The following is a 17,536-nucleotide window of genomic DNA, read 5'->3' on the forward strand; positions in this document are numbered from 1 at the left end:
GAAGAATGACATTGTTTGATAGGTGTTTCCCAGAGAATCTTCCTTTCCCTATCCGTGACTGTACATCCCACAGGCCTTTGTTTCACCCCATTTTGGTGTTCAATGACAATTTCCAGCCCATTCTTGCTAGGTTATATTTTTCGTATCTTACACTAAAATGATATATTGTTTACACATCATTGTTATCTACATGATGCTCCCAAAAGCCTCCCACTCAACCTCTTTTCTCCATTAGGGTCGACAGCAGTGGTGGCTGTCCTGGATGGGGAGCTTCTGGTTATCGGCAACGTGGGAGACTCCCGTGCAGTGATGGCAGACCTCAAGGGGTCCACCATACCTCTCTCCTTTGACCACAAGCCTAATCAAGTATGTGTTTGTTCCCACTGTGGTAGAAAAAATGTTTACTCACCTGGTAATTATTAGTAGACAAATTTTATCAGTAACCAAGGATATGTTACTTTCTATACTTTTGTGGATCCTTACACACACACACACACACACACACACACACAGGGGCTTCGTGGTGCAGTGGTTAGCACACTCGGCTCACAACCAAGAGAGCCCGGGTTCGATTCCCAGGCGGAGTTGAAAAATTTGGGCGGCTTTTCCAATACCCTACGCCCCTGTCCACCCAGCAGTGAATGGGTACCAGGTATTAATCGGGGGTTGTGTCCCGTCTCCTGGGGTCTGTTACCTTCTCCTATAATTCCTTCCCCTTCTGTCTCTCCGGCATATGACCACAGATGTTGCGCCGACTAAATGAAACTTTCCAAACACACACACACACACGCACACACACACACACTCTCTCTCTCTCTCTTTGTGTCAAACCAGTGATTACTCCATGAGACTGATTTGATGTCTATTACCTACATAGTCTGTGAACACCAACTTTGACCGTATAGGGGTGTGGCACGCTTCTCAGAGACAGGCCGGGCTCACTGCATTGTTTCTGTGAGATAACCCTGAATGGAGGAGGCCAAGTCAGCAGATCTTTCTATGAGATATACAGTTGTTTTGTTTGTTTTGATCGTTACCAATGGCGCCGATCGATGCTATAGTTTTCCATGTGAAACTGGCCTATGGGGTAGTGGTGGCTGCAGAGGAAGCGAGAGGTGTTGAGAGTGTGTGGCAAGGTGCGGGGCTTGGCTAACCCCGCAGCCGCCACGACCCCATCGGCCAGTTTGACGTGGAAATACTATGCCCATCAGAATTACGACTGATAAAACTTCTAGAACCGGCAGCATTATTTTTTTTATGCAGTACTATCAGTTATTTTGGGGTATCTGTTAACTCTCTCTCTCTCTCTCTCTCTCTCTCTCTCTCTGTGTGTGTGTGTGTGTGTGTGTGCATTTCTCTCTCTCTCTCTCTCTCTCTCTCTCTCTCTCTCTCTCTCTCTCTCTCTCTCTCTCTCTCTCTCTCTCTCTCTCTCTCTCTCTCTCTCTCTCTCTCTCTCTCTCTCTCTCTCTCAACCATCACTTCCTTCAACTTAATATTAACTAGAGTAGAAATGCAATGTTTTGGAGCCTTCTCATTAATGTAGAATCACTTAGGTTTAAGGACAGACCACCTAGTCTGGACCATGGGATCTGTGTGGTCTGATTTTCTATGTAAATCTATGTAAATCTCTCTCTCTCTCTGTGCCTCTCTCCAGCTGAAGGAGCGTCGCCGCATCAAGGAGGCTGGTGGCTTCATCAGCTTCACTGGGGTCTGGCGTGTGGCAGGGGTGCTGGCCACCTCTCGTGCCCTTGGTGACTTCCCCCTCAAGGAGCCTCGCCAGCTCATCACTGCAGAGCCTGATGTTTTAACTTTCAGCCTTACAGATCATAGGGTGAGAAATTTATGAATGAGTGATATATGTTTACAGGTAACTCTCGATTTACGTGAGTATTGTGTCCTTGAAGAGGTCGCGTAAATCAAAAACAGTGTAAATCCAACAAGAGGTAGGTTTGTACCTTTATTGCCTACTGTATCACTCTGACTCCTCTCCCTCTCGTGGTTCCTCCTCTGGCTGCCCTTCCCCTCGTGGTAGCACAGCAGCGAGGGTGTTGTTGTTGTTGAGTAGTGTGGCAGCGTGGGTACTGTATTGTTGTTCAAGTGGCGCGCGGGAAGAACTGAGCTCAGCTGTGTGGCCGCGGCGCCGTGTGAGTCCAGTTGAGTGGGACATCTGGTGGCCACTCCATAAAATATCGCATACAAGTGAAAAAAACGTGTGAATTAAACATTTATTTGGATTTTGGACCACGCGTTATTTCAAAAACGCGTAAACCAAACTCGCGTAAATTGAGAGTTACCTGTCCCTGGAAAAACTACTTCTTTTGTTTCAGGAATCTTCTTTTGAGTATCAAGTGTTACTGTTATTGGAACATGATCAACATGTCAACATAAGTCACAAACTCGTAGACAATCCGTCAGTGATACCAGACTACAAAAAAGCAAATTTCAACCTAACCCGTGAGCTGCTTCCCCCTACGACCTGGGACCAACTTAACCTCACCGACAATACAATCGACAACGTGTAGAACGACTTCAAAGATAAGCTTTTGGGGGTAGAGAAGGCTACAGTGCCTACGAAACCCAGGCGAGTAAATGGTGCCGTGGATCTGCCGTGGATGCCCAGAGAAATAAAAACGGCAGTAAACTTAAAAAAAAGGAATTATAATCTGATGAAAGAGAATGTAGAGACAGGATGCAGAACATGTATTTATGCCTGCGCCCAGAACACACAACTCAGTAAGTATTATCTTGGACACATAGAAGAGTGTCTGAAACAATAGTGGTATTTTTCACATGGTATTTCACATACACAGAGGTGGGCAAGTGCGGTACTTAGTGCGGTAGTGTGGTAGGACCGCATCACAAAAAAAGTATTACCGCACTAAAAAATCCTGCGGTACTTTTTTGTGGTAGTACTTTGAAAACTATTGAAAACGACATTTGCTGCACGGCATGCTCACAGATTTATTTATTTATTTATTTTTTACAGTGAATCGGACTCAACCAGTCAACCGGTATCAGTCATCAGAATCAGTGATGCAATCAGTCTGACTCCTCAGTTATTGTTCAAAATTCAATACTAAACAGACAGACTAAACCACTACACTGCGAGTCTTCTTTAACCCGCGCGCTGCCGCCAGATTTTTCATTGTACTATTTTAAGCATGTTTCCGTTGTTTGGACAGCCAGGATAGGCACTCAAGTATTTTGTATTTTGACTATCCCTACCGCAGTACCGCACACCGCGTACCACACTAGGAAAGAAAAAAATTGGACCACACTATCACAACCGCACTACTCCGGAAAAAGTACCATGTTGCCTTCAGCCTCGATCCTCTGTTTTTAATATATTACTATCAAGTGAGTTTCATTGTTGTTAGGGTGATGCTACACAAGGTTAAATTATGATTGAGTTTATTCACATTCTGTTGGTAATGGTAGCGAGCTTATTGAAGTTAAGTAACAACATTATTTAGACTTCATCGTTCTGTTGGTAATGGTAGCGAGCTTATTGAAGTTAAGTAACAACATTATTTAGACTTCATCGTTCTGTTGGTAATGGTAGTGAGCTTATTGAAGTTAAGTAACAACATTATTTAGACTTCATCGTTCTGTTGGTAATGGTAGCGAGCTTATTGAAGTTAAGTAACAACATTATTTACACTTCACCGTTCTGTTGGTAGTGGTAGCGAGCTTATTGAGTTACTCTACAATACTGATTATAACTCATCATTCCATTCCATTCTTGGATTCTTTTTAGGAGCAGCAAGTAGCGGGCTTTTTTTTTATTAATGTTTACTTTTTTTGTGCCCTTGAACTGTCTCCTTTGCTGTAAAAAATAAAAATAAAAAATAAAATAAAAAAAGGGCTTACCCATCACAGATAATTTCCAGAGCTTGGCGTTGCAGCACCAAGTTGCAAATTTGCGACTTTTCCGCACTATAAATTTCGAAGTTGCAAAGTCAAAAGTCGTAAACGTTTTGAAAAAGTCAGACTAAGCAAAGTCACACCGCTAATTTTCCGCGACTTTGAACAGGAACAAAGGCGACTTTTTTTAAAGATATTGCCGCAGCTGTTTTAAGCCAATTTAAAACTGGGTTTGCCCGATTTGGCTAAAAAATGTCAAATTTGAGTTGGTCACAGCTAACTTTATTTTTATCTGATTTTTAACTTTCCTTTTACGACAAATTAAATTCTTCACAATCAGAGCTGGGACTACCGATTGACATTTGGGATCGGTACTACCGGCGGTAGATTACTGCTACCGATACCGATCATTCGGTATTTTGAAGAAACTACCGAATACCGCTACCGATCGCATGATTGGCAGTCAATCGGTATCGGTAGATTGAAAAAGCGGCGGGACTTTTTGTTAAGACTTAAGAGAAGACGACCCCGGCAAAATGAAACGGACAAGTTTCAACACGTTCGAGCGCATCTATGGGAAGCAGTTAGCAGGAAATTCCAGGTATTACTTTGACGTCATCACGCTTAGCCAATCACCGGCCGTTCTGGGCGTTCTCAGCCAATCAGAGGCAGCCACGACCTAGCAGATTCACGCTCCCGCCAAAAGTTTTGGCGGGAGCACCACTCTTGTTTGGCCTGCCGGCGTGGTAGCCTACACCTACGCTCTAGCTCACGCTCTCGACAACGTGCTCAGCCTCATCGCCTAGTGTTTTTAAGTGGCAGTGTTTTTAAGTCCACCCAGCGGCAGCAACATAATCGTTTGTGCTTTTAACTTTTCAAGTGATTTTCCTTTTTTAAACTTTATTTTACATTAAAAAAGCTTTGATCAAGTCAATGAACTATTTAATCATATTGTTACGAACCAGAGGTTAGGATATGCTGTGTGTTGAGTGAGTAGGAGTAGGAGTAGGAGGCTCAAGACTGCTTCAGTTGTAATTTTTTTTTGTGTTGGGAAGAAATTTATTTTGTGAAAGTTAATAAATAATGCTGTATTGTCTAGTTTGTTTAAATTTAACTTTTTTTCAGTTTGATGTTTATTTTTTGAGGGAGAAATTCATTTATTAAATAAGTTATGTATTTTTGAACTTAAAAAAGGTATTAAAAGACTCTAATTTACTTCTATTCTTAAGTTAACCGAAATAAGAGAAATAACTTAAAAAGTGTGTTATGGGCCTTTAAAAGCATTTTTTATTATATAATTATAGAGTTTTTAATCTACGATGCGAATCTATACCGATCGGTAGATTTCTGAAAAATCTACCGATCTACCGATACCGATTGGACGCGGCTCGCTACCGACTACCGATACCGGTGGTAGATTTTTTCTACAGAATCCCAGCTCTGTTCACAATATATGAGACTGACGTTACATGAAACTACCTAAACGTACCAAAAAAAAGTTTGTCACTCTGAATTTTATTATAAATTAGTAAAATTACAGTAAAACCCCGATTATCCGAAATGGAAGGGGGGAAGCCTCTTTCGGATAATCCACTTTCGGATAATCGGGGTTTTACTGTATACACTTTTCAGGCGTGAACCAAGTTTTAAACTTGTCTTGTCAGTTAAAAACGTTCGAGAGCTTATTATGCCTTGTGGCGCTCATCGTGTGAATTAATCTCATTTTCTCGCATTTTAATGTGTGCTTATACTTTTCTTGTGGCTAAGAAGAAAAATTACTGTGAAGTTTTTTTTTTTGTTTTTTTTTATTTTTTTTAACATTGTTGCCTATTGCGCTGGTAGGCATCTTCCCGGTGGGGCCTGATGGTTGGCCCAGACCGTTCTGGCGCAGGCGAGTGTTTATAGTGGCGCCATCTTGCGTTGGCTCATGCTGCCCCCCGGAACTCGTTCTTGATTCGCTTGGACGGCTTCCTCTAGAGTCCGGGTTGATGGGTGGTCTTCAGGACAGCATGTGGGTAGTTTTAAGCCACTCGGCGGTGACTGAAAAATCCGAGTGGTAGCGTGGGGATTCGAACCTGCGTCGTCCATCACGCGGTGAATGTGGGTCCAGTATGCTACCAGTTCAGCCACCGCCTACCCAAGTGAAGTGAAAGAACTAATTAAAATCTAACAGCCTTCTACCTTTAACATGCTTAAAATTAAACAATGTAAGTAAACCATCGTATGTAGACTAGGCCTTGGTTCTAAATTTAAAGATCATATTGATATAGCTTATTAAACTCACATGGTTTTATCTTTCTTTAAATCCATTAGGCCACGCTGTCTCCTTTGTTGTAAAAAAAAAAAAAATTTAGTTGTGAAAATCTTGATTGTTTAGTTAGGTTTACGGGGAAAACTGTTTTTTCAGTTGGAAGATATAATTTTTTTTTAAATCTCAGTCTGAATCTGTCAGCCCTCGGCGGAGGTGCTGCAGTGCAGCACCTCCGCCGAGGCTGACAGATTCAGACTGAGATTTAAAAAAAAATTATATCTTCCAACTGAAAAAACAACTTTCCCCGTAAACCTAACCTTGGTGGCTTTTAATCATTAAATCTCTACCAGCCTATGCGCTGGGGATTTAAACAGACATTGTCACTTTTCTTTGTTTATCTTCTGCATCCTTTTTTTACGATTTTCTCCGTGATTACATGTACTTATGGTACTATCAGGGGCTATGAAAAGAGGTTTGGCCATCTCTTTGAGGATGGCGACCTCCTTATGGCCACAGCCCTCCACCCCAACTTCACCCCCAAGGCCCTGGAGATCATTGCCCCTGACAAGGTGGAGGAGATCAGGGACACGATCACCAGAAAGCTAAGGGCCGTCATCAAGCCCAGGGAGGACGCTCAGCAGCAGCGTCAGCCTGGCCAGCCAGAAGTGCAGGAACCCCAGGACTTGGACGGCCGCCTCTTCAACAAGTTGTTTGCTAGAGGCCCGGCCAACCAGCAGCAGGATGTGAGGGAGGTCCTGAGGAAGTCCATGGAGGAGTGGGTGCCCTCTAAAGGCGAGCTGGCCTGGTCCCTCTTCCCCTACCAGCACAGGGAGGTGTGGGTGGACTTATTCACTAAGTACAATACCCCCCTCCCCAGCTCTGCAGCTGTGGAGAGGCTATTCAGCATGGCCGGGGACATCCTCAGGGCCAAGAGGTCCTCCCTGGATGAGGTCAACTTTGAGGAGCTTGTGTTCCTCAAAGGGAACATTGACCTCCTGGAGGAGAAGATGGGCCAGGAGGACATGGAGGAGGAGGAGGATGACCTGTATATATTAGTTTAGGCTGTTTTAACTAAAAAAAAAAAGGGGGGGGGGGGTGTTCTCTGCCTTATAAAAGCACATTTCTGTTATCGCGCTAAAGTTTACTTTGTAATTTAGCACAGTCGCACCGGGAAAAAAAAGTCGCAGTCGCAAAGTCGCAAGTCGCACCGGGGGGCCAAAAATAGTCACAAAGTCGCAGCCGCACCAGATCCGGCGGCAAAGTCGTAAAGTCAAAGTCGCACCTGAAAAACTTAAAGTCGTGCCCAGCTCTGATAACTTCATAAAATATATACAGATATAGACTCCTGGCCATAGCTAACAAAAACTACCCTCGTCAAGTTTCTGTGGTGCAGACTTATACAGAAAAATGTCTCCTTTCAACCACCAACATGCATTCACAAAGATGATCATGGGCAAGGTATTTGTGTGGGGTTAAGATACCAAGGGGGAGATCATAAACACACACAAAAGGGAATGTTCATGTACTACATAGTGACACAACAAGTGAGGTACCAGCTCACTCAGTACGCTAGGGAACCTGTGGGGGTGAGGTCCAGACGGTGTGTGTCAATTCAACTCTTTAAGCAACATTAACATTGTATCAAGATAACACACTAACAAGCTCGGTGCCTAGGAGCTGGGTTCAACGTGCCTGTGGGGGTGAGGTCCAGACGGTGTGTCAATTCAACTCTTTAAGTAACATTAACATTGTATCAAGATAACACACTAACAAGCTCGGTGCCTAGGAGCTGGGTTCACCGTACCTGTGGGGGTGAGGTCCAGACGGTGTGTCAATTCAACTCTTTAAGTAACATTAACATTGTATCAAGATAACACACTTACAAGCTTGGTGCCTAGGAGCTGGGTTCACCGTACCTGTGGGGGTGAGGTCCAGACGGTGTGTGAGGGAGACTCTCACACCGTGGCCTTCTGACCTCCACCACCCCACTGCCCATGGCTAGGCAGAGGCCAGTGAACGCATTTATCGGTGGTTTATATAACATACAATTGGTCTGTTCTACCAGTTCAGAAGTAGTTTTGAAGCAACAGGTTCTCTCACTCAATACAGGTGAAAAATTCTGCTCGTCAATCCTCCGTGAAAAACTAAGTAATGATCATTCGGCACCTTCGGCCGAGGCATAGTCACGCCACCAGCTCCACATCTGGTTCGTCTGTCTGTCTTGCGGCTCATAACCACCTGACTCACGGGCAACACATCAGTTATTACAGGTTATCGATTTCTCAGTTTTCCCCGCATTACGGTACCGCACCACCGCAACCACAACTGATTCTTCAGTACCGCGCCCACCGCTGCACATACAATGGTACCGTAATGCAGAGTAACAGCGGGCCACATCAAAGAGTCTAGTATTTGGCAGAGTTTGAGACACACTCCACTTTCAGTTGCTATATTCTGAAAAGATAGATCCAAACTTTTATCAATTTTACGACGATGTTTTGTTTGTGGTTTAACATTCAGGACTTGTAGGGCATGTCCACCATAAACTATACCAGCATTTTATTTTATATATTAACCCCTTCAACACAAGGACGCATATAATTTATCCTTGTGCGCCCCGTACCATATCCGAGGACGCGCACACTGTGTCCTGGCTCACTTTAGCCAATATAAGAGTTATTTTATCTCTATATTTATGCTTACATCTCAAAATTATCAAGTAATATATGTTTCTTTATGTGCACCATTTAATTCTGCATGTTTTCATATATAATACATGATGATTATGTTGAATTTATGGCTGAAAACTTGTTATATTCAATAGTGACATTTGAAATTTGGCGCACGGTGATCCCGGATATGGCATGGGGTGCTGTTTTGGCCCAGCTGTAGTGAGTCTCTTTATGTGCACCATTTAATTCTGCATGTTTTCATATATAATACATGATGATTATATTGAGTTTATGGCTGAAAACTTGTTATATTCAATAGCGACATTTGAAATTTGGCGCACGGCGATCCCGGATATGGCATGGGGCGCTGTTTTGGCCCAGCTGTAGTGAGTCTCTTTATTTGCACCATTTAATTCTGCATGTTTTCATATATAATACATGATGATTATATTGAGTTTATGGCTGAAAACGTGTTATATTCAATAGCGACATTTGAAATTTGGTGCGCGGCGATCCCAGATACGCCGTGTGGTGCTGTTTTGGCCCGGCTGTAGTGAAGGGGTTAATACTTATCATCTTGGATCATTGGGTGTCTGCGGACTCTGAGGCACACCAGTGATGAGGGTTATCAATTACCCTAACGCTGGAGCCCTGTGTTTATGTCACATGTAACGTCACTCGCATCTGATGGCCAGTTCGACAGTCCACCCCAGTCATGGTTGTAAGCGCCCAAACCAATCTATATCCACCACAATGATCCGTTATTTCTATTCAAAACCAGATACTAATAAAGAAATTTCCTGTGTGGTTTTCGAAAATTTCCTCCTCCTTTTTATATCAACGGCAAACACTGGAACTTCAAGGAATTTCGTCGTATTCTGTTTGGTTAGGGAGCTTATGAACTTGCTGTGTTGGACTGTAAGACTGGGACTGAATGTTCTGTACTATTTCCAGCACTGTGACTCCTTCATCCTCAACCTCAACTTTTCAATACTCAGTCTTTTCTTCTAAGACTACAGATTAGGAGCAACCTCTGTCATATGTTAGATAGGGGCTTCGTGGTGCAGTGGTTAGCACACTCAGCTCACAACCGAGAGAGCCCGGGTTCGATTCCCGGGCGGAGTGGAAAAAATTGGGCGGGTTTTTCGATACCCTGCGCCCCTGTCCACCCAGCAGTGAATGGGTACCAGGTATTAATCGGGGGTTGTGTCCCGTCTCCTGGAGTTTGTTCCCTTCTCCTATAATTCCTTCCCCCTTCTGTCTCTCTCCGGCATATGACCACAGATGTTGCGCCGACTAAACCAAACTTTCCAACTTTTTCCTACACTAGATGAAGGCGTCATCTCTACTATCCTCCTCTGATGGGCCACTTTTTCCAAGACTCCATGCAGGTTCTTACTAAGCTCTACACCAGCTAGGGTCAAGTGTTCTCTGCTGTCCAACTTTTGCAGTAATCACTACACTGGTCTCGATTTTGTAGTATTTTTCAGGACTCCAAGTTCCCAAAACCTCACTGCCCCTCTCCTGTAGGCTCACTTCATCATCCTTGCTACGGATGGACTATGGGATGTGATGAGCAACGAGGAAGCAGTGGCATTCGTAAGGGACCACCTCCACGAGCCTGACCATGGTGCCAAGGCTCTCACCATGCACGCCTTCCACCGTGGTTCGCAGGACAATATCACTGTGGCCATACTTAACGTTAGCAAGCTACTCCGGAAGTGAGGTAAGTCCAGCAGCCATAAAAGAAGTTGATCCTTATACAGTCGTCCCTCAAAGAGTACGGTGTCCAATAGTTGGGTTTTGGTTTTATGTGGATTTTCTAAGATTTTTTAGGATTTTTGAATTTCCCGACGAACGGGAAATTAAAAAATTCTAAAAGATCTTCCATGAAAATCCGTATAAAACCAAAACCAAACTATTGGAAACCGTACATTTGAGGGATGACTGTAATTGTATTCCTGTATACTCGCAGATATTATACTTCAGGTACAAAAATGTATACATACCAAAATTCAAGAGAATCTGAAAAGAATGAATGTCACCTCCTACTTAAGTAAATACCGTCACCTCTCCTTAACCCAGTAGCAGCGACGGGCCAAATTTGTGGCTTCACCGTGTAGCAGCGACGGGCCAAATTTGTGGCTTCACCGTGTAGCAGCGACGGGCCAAATTTGTGGCTTTACCGTGTAGCAGCGACAGGCCAAATTTGTGGCTTTACCGTGTAGCAGCGACGGGCCAAATTTGTGGCTTTACCGTGTAGCAGCGACGGGCCAAATTTGTGGCTTTACACCGTAGCAGCGAGGCCAAATTTGTGGCTTTACCGTGTAGCAGCGACGGGCCAAATTTGTGGCTTCACCGTGTAGCAGCGACAGGCCAAATTTGTGGCTTCACCGTAGCAGCGACGGCCAAATTTGTGGCTTTACCGTAGCAGCGACGGCCAAATTTGTGGCTTTACCGTGTAGCGACAGGCCAAATTTGTGGCTTTACTGTGTAGCAGCGACAGGCCAAATTTGTGGCTTTACCGTGTAGCAGCGACAGGCCAAATTTGTGGCTTTACCGTGTAGCAGCGACAGGCCAAATTTGTGGCTTTACCGTGTAGCAGCGACGGGCCAAATTTGTACCATGATATAAACACCCAAAAATAGATGATACATAATCTGATCACAAATCCTTTGATATACATTATGAAATGGTTTGTGTGAGGGGTGATTTTTTCTCATTTTTCTCGCTTGGAGGGACCATTAAGAAACATGATCCCTGCTGCTACCACTGGGTTAAGTAACTTCCATCACCTCCCCTTAAAGACATTGAACTTATCTTTGCTCACTTTATATTATCACATCTAGACATATCCCAATCCTCTGTGCCTCATGAACACACTTGGTGTATTCATGGACACCAGAAACCACTAGAGTCCAGGCATAAAGAAAGATATTTATTATTACGTACACAATTGTGGATTAAACGATTAACTACCCTGGGCAAGACTCCATGGCTCTCTAGCATAATTTAACTCGATGCTGGATGTGTGTGATATCTCAAGGTGTTGTTATTTTGATGACTTCTGGCCCTAAGATCATTAATTTGTGGTGAAATGTTACATCGAAAATTAAAAAGAAAAAAGAAAAACATCTGAAAATTTAGCCAAGTATCCCCTGCCAATATTACCTTTGCTTAGCTGTGTGAACCCGCTTCGCTATCGTATGGAGTATGCATCTCACGTGTGGGGAGCTCCAGTCACACAGCTCTCTTGGACAGAGTGGAGTCTAAGGCTCTTCGTCTCATCAGCTCTCCTCCTCCTACTGATAGTCTTCTACCTCTTAATTTCCGCCACCATGTTGCCTCTCTATCGATATTTTCATGCTGACTGCTCTTCTGAACTTACTAACTGCATGCCTCCCTCCCTCCCGCGGCCCCGCTGCACGCGACTTTCTACTCATGCTCATCCCTATACTGTCCAAACCCCTTATGCAAGAGTTAACCAGCATCTTCACTCTTTCATCCCTATACTGTCCAAACCCCTTATGCAAGAGTTAACCAGCATCTTCACTCTTTCATCCCTATACTGTCCAAATCCCTTATGCAAGAGTTAACCAGCATCTTCACTCTTTCATCCCTATACTGTCCAAACCCCTTATGCAAGAGTTAACCAGCATCTTCACTCTTTCATCCCTATACTGTCCAAACCCCTTATGCAAGAGTTAACCAGCATCATCACTCTTTCATCCCTATACTGTCCAAATCCCTTATGCAAGAGTTAACCAGCATCTTCACTCTTTCATCCCTATACTGTCCAAACCCCTTATGCAAGAGTTAACCAGCATCTTCACTCTTTCATCTCTATACTGTCCAAATCCCTTATGCAAGAGTTAACCAGCATCTTCACTCTTTCATCCCTCACGCTGGTAAACTCTGGAACAATCTTCCTTCATCTGTATTTCCTCCTGCCTATGACTTGAACTCTTTCAAGAGGAGGGTATCAGGACACCTCTCCTCCCGAAATTGACCTCTCTTTCGGCCACCTCTTTGGATTCTTTTTAGGAGCAGCGAGTAGCGGGCTTTTTTTTTATTATTGTTTCCTTTTTTGGTGCCCTTGAGCTGTCTCCTTTGCTGTAAAAAAAAACAATAATAATAATACTTGTTAGAGGGAGACCATTCTAAACCTATAAGTATGGTCATGGGGGTATCTGTTCTTTGGGTCTACATGTACGGTTCATCCCCACCTCGCCCTACAGGTAGACCTCAAGTTACGACATATGCAACTTATGACTCTTTACACTTATGACCAGGCAAATAATAATAATTCTTGGTTAAGTAATGAGATGAAATTTCAAATATCACACTGTGGGGAGAGCATTTTTTATTTATTTATTTTTTTTTTTTCCGTCTATGCCCATAACACTGGTAGGCTTGCTTGAGGGGCCTGGATGGTATTCGGCCCCAGCCCGTCATGGCGCAGGCAAGTGTTTATAGTGGCGCCATCTTCTCTTGGCTCATGCTGCCCCCCGGAACTCGTTCTTGATTCACTTGGACGGTTTCCTCTAGAGTCCGGGTTGATGGGTGGTCTTCAGGACAGCATGTGGGTAGTTTTAAGCCACTCGGCGGTGACTGAAAAATCCCAGGTGGTAGCGTGGGGATTCGAACTCGTGTCGTCCATCATGTGGTGAATGTGGGCCCAGCACGCTACCACTCAGCCACCACCTTTACATAGAACTATGCTTCCTACCACCCCCCCAACAACAGACTTGGTCCCAAAGCCCGCTGTAACTCCAGGACTGCCTGTATAATATTTTATCTTACTAGTACAGTACAAAGGTAATACATAGTTACGGTGCAAAGTTATGGTACTTTTGCTTTGATACAAATTACGATAAAGGAATTTTACTGTGCCATGTTACATACTCTGGGTGGTTGTTATTTCTGTTCACTCCAGTCAGCCAGGAACTCGGCAAGGAGGTAATGTAGCTTCTTATTTGCTGAACTCGTCAAAGTCAGCTTCTTTAACCCAGTAGCAGCGGGGATCATGTCTCTTAATGGTCCCTCCAAGCGAGAAAAATGAGAAAAAATCACCCCTCACACAAACCATTTCATAATATATATCAAAGCATTTGTGATCAGTTTATGTATCATCTATTTTGGGGGGCTAAAATCATGGCACAAATTTGGCCCGTCGCTGCTACACGGTAAAGCCACAAATTTGGCCCGTCGCTGCTACACGGTAAAGCCACAAATTTGGCCCGTCACTGCTACACGGTAAAGCCACAAATTTGTCCCATCGCTGCTACACGGTAAAGCCACAAATTTGTCCCATCGCTGCTACACGGTAAAGCCACAAATTTGGCCCATCGCTGCTACACGGTAAAGCCACAAATTTGGCCTGTCGCTGCTACACAGTAAAGCCTCAAATTTGGCCCATCGCTGCTACACGGTAAAGCCACAAATTTGGCCCGTCGCTGCTACACAGTAAAGCCACAAATTTGGCCCGTCGCTGCTACCGGGTTAAAGTGAATTTTCATTGAACTAGCAAAAGTCACTCTTCATGTATAGCTGTGTGTTTTTACTGATATCTAACCTTTCTTTCCAGTTGACTGCTACAAAGATCTGTGTGTGTATCTCTGAACTGCTGGCTCGCACCCAAACACCAAGGAAGTGTTTCATTGTTACGACCAGACCATATCCTCAAGCTCTCTTGGAACAGATGGGACAGGTGCTCCAGACTAACAGATATTCTTCGTGCAAACCTTGCATTTGTTACTACCTCCAGATTTCTTTTTCAATCATATTTATTTTATGCTGTCATTTGTTAGGCTCATGTCTCAATCATTCTTAGGGCCAGTCTCACAGTTTCCCACGATGGGTTAGTAAGCTCCCAAACCAGAGCCTTCGAAGTTTCCTTGTATAGTGTCTGGTGTATGTATTTAAGTTCACAAATTTTATGAAACTATACAGGAAAAGTCTTGTGTATTTAGTATGGCATCGAAGACCTCACCATTTTGGATTGTATGGGATTCTGTAGTTTGGTGCAGGATGTTACGAAGACACTGTGTTGGACTGTGAAATCAGCTCTTCGACACATTGGAAAGCATAAAGGTGCTTATACATTTCAGTTTTTTTTTCTATTTTTTATTATTTTACTGTAGATTTTCTATGAGGAACTTTCCAAATTCCAAGTAAATATTTGGAAGAACTACCTGTTATTTCCTCTTGCTGGGGCAGAGGAAAAAGCAATATGTATCTTTTTTTGTTGTTGTTGTTGTTCTAAAAGAGCTGTAAGGCCATAACATATTGTTCAAATAATGGTTTAATAAATTGTTCAGTAATACATAAATAAGAAATGACTCATGTATGTTGCACAGGTCAATAGGTGCCCAGTTGCCTAGTAAGTGAGGATAGAGTCACCCACTGGTTGTTGGTTCCATCTGATAGGAATATGCAATGCAAAAATGTCGCTATATTGGACAAGAACATCCACCAGTTACTCGTCTGTAGATTTGCCGCGCTGGGCTGATATGATTTTCCACCAAATTTAGTGAAGAACACACTCAGTTGGCAATCCTGTGATGCACGCTGTATGTTTTATTTGATTATGTAAATTTCAGCTTACGACCACTTTGACTTATGACCTGCCTGTTGGAACTTAACCTCGTTTTAACTTGAGGACTATCTGTACACCGGGTATTCGATATACACGAGTTCGAAATATGCAAATTCGCTCATACGCGACTGAACCTAATTGAGCAAAATATTTGTTTTATGCGAGAAAAATTCGCTATTATGTGACTGGTTGGTGAGGTATGGTGTGGCCGACTTGCACTAGAGGGCGACGGGTGCAAATGTTTTTCCGCACTTTCCTCGCCTATAATTAACCTTTTCCACCCACTGATCTTAAAGATAATCCCTAGGTAGCTAATCATAATTATCAACTTAAATCGTAGACTTTGGGTGCGTCTTCCCGAAAGGAATCAGTGTGCTTTATTATTGTGAAATGGTGCCGGAATAAATAGTTTGAGGGTTCGAAAACGGGTCGTGGATCATAACCCCCTATAATTAATGGGATGATAGGTTCGATATATGCAAATTCACATGATGCGAGCTTTTTGTGGAGCGTAATCCTCGCATATAACGAATACCTCGTGTACTTGAATCATCTCAGTAAAGTATTATGGTACTCTGCCTCACAGCTCCTTTAGAGAACCAAAGCAATGCCTCTCCTTCGGCTCCAGCCAGAACAATTTTATTTTTTATTTTTTATTTATTATTATTTTTTTTACGTGTACGCCTGTTGCGCCGGTAGGCTCTCTTGAGGGGCCTGGATGGAAGTTGGCCCAAGCCCGTCATGGCACAGGCAAGTGTTTATAGTGGCGCCATCTTCTCTTGGCTCATGCTGCCCCCCGGAACTCCTACACATTTGCAAAGTTCCCCATTCGAGTCATGTAAATTTCACCAGTACATTATCATTGTAAGTAATGTATTACTTTTCATTGTACATATTATTTTAATGGCATATTTATGTATTATTCTGATTTGTTCCTTGTTAAATGTAAATTTCAAATTCACTGCATGTTCTATATCTGCATTTATTACTTAAAAGTTTTTTTTAGATAATTCTCGTAATAAGATTTTACACAAACTAAATCAGGCACCATTTTGATCTTGAAAAGTCCATTTGTGTGCTGGGAAGGAATACATAAATTGAAAGTCATCAATTATCAGTTAATAAACTCAACTGATTTGAGAGATTTTTCCGTCCCAAGGATCAGCGAGAAATAAACTTACTCTCATCAAGCTTGGCAGGATGTGATTGGTATTTAGGAAAATATATTTATGGGGTAACCATTGGGTGTTTGGGTGGGGGAGCAGTCTTGTTTGTATATGTGGGGCGTGTTAGGAGGGAGTGTGTTTGGCAGGTAGGGGAAATTGAGCTGGATGGAAGCATTGGAGGGAGGCAGGTATATACAGTCATCCCTCAAATAGTACGGTTTCCAATAGTTCTGTTTTTGTGTTTGGCAGGGAGGGGAAATTGAGCTGGATGGAAGCATTGGAGGGAGGCAGGTATATACAGTCATCCCTCAAATAGTACAGTTTCCAATAATTCTGTTTTGGTATTATGTGGATTTTTATGGAAGATCTTTTAGGATTTTTAAATCTCCCCCTCGTCGGGAAATTTAAAAATCCTAAAAAAATCTTCTTAGAAAATCCACATAAAACCAAAACCGAACTATTGGAAACCGTACTATTTGAGGGACGACTGTGTGTATATATATGCACACACATATTTTTTTCATGGGGCAGGGGCGGAAGATTGGTTCAGAGCTTCATGTCAGTGCAGTGTCAGGAGCCTCATATGCAATCACCAATCATTCACCTACATTCAGTGTTATTCAACTATGGCCACCCATGTACTCGTAGTCATCCATTTGTTGTATAAGCACCAAACAGTCATTCATGTAATATATTGACAGTATAGTTTAGTCTATATACTCATTTACTGTAAAAGCGGAGTCCTCACATGCTTCACTGACATCCAGATCACCGACACTAGTCAGACTTCATGAGGAGTGAATGGCTATTTATGATGTACAGACTGATGAATGCTTGCTAGTGTAGGCAATAGAGGCAAATAACATATTACTATAGGCATTGCTACTTAAGTCTCAGAGCAGGAGAGGAATATTCATCAATGGAAGGAAGTGTTGGGCAGTGTTACAGACCTTATTTGTGTGTAAGCTTTGTTTTTATGCTTCAG

At 43.0% G+C, this 17,536-nt stretch overlaps 2 protein-coding genes across 2 annotated transcripts in view; both read left to right on the forward strand.

Moving 5' to 3' along the window:
* LOC127002323 (uncharacterized) overlaps positions 1-17,536 on the forward strand; it is a 54,840-nt gene that overhangs the window by 36,476 nt on the left and 828 nt on the right. The window contains exons 3-6 of the mRNA XM_050868130.1: positions 236-366; positions 1,655-1,831; positions 10,318-10,513; positions 14,375-17,536. The exon at positions 14,375-17,536 is cut by the window's right edge and continues 828 nt beyond it. Coding sequence (XP_050724087.1) covers positions 236-366; positions 1,655-1,831; positions 10,318-10,512 — 503 coding nt within the window. The 3' untranslated portion in view covers position 10,513; positions 14,375-17,536. The remainder of the gene's footprint in view (positions 1-235; positions 367-1,654; positions 1,832-10,317; positions 10,514-14,374) is intronic.
* Positions 6,469-7,950, forward strand: LOC127002325 (uncharacterized). The gene is made up of 2 exons (XM_050868144.1): positions 6,469-7,706; positions 7,821-7,950. Exon 1 carries the CDS (start codon positions 6,469-6,471, stop codon positions 7,174-7,176), a length of 708 nt encoding a protein of 235 aa, XP_050724101.1. The 3' UTR covers positions 7,177-7,706; positions 7,821-7,950.

This window comes from Eriocheir sinensis, chromosome 23, assembly GCF_024679095.1.
Source record: "Eriocheir sinensis breed Jianghai 21 chromosome 23, ASM2467909v1, whole genome shotgun sequence".
NCBI classification, from domain to species: Eukaryota; Metazoa; Arthropoda; class Malacostraca; order Decapoda; family Varunidae; genus Eriocheir; species Eriocheir sinensis.

Coding starts and splice junctions, on each gene's coding strand:
- LOC127002325 (XM_050868144.1), top strand. CDS start 6,469: ATGCGCTGGGGATTTAAACAGACATTGTCACTTTTCTTTGTTTATCTT.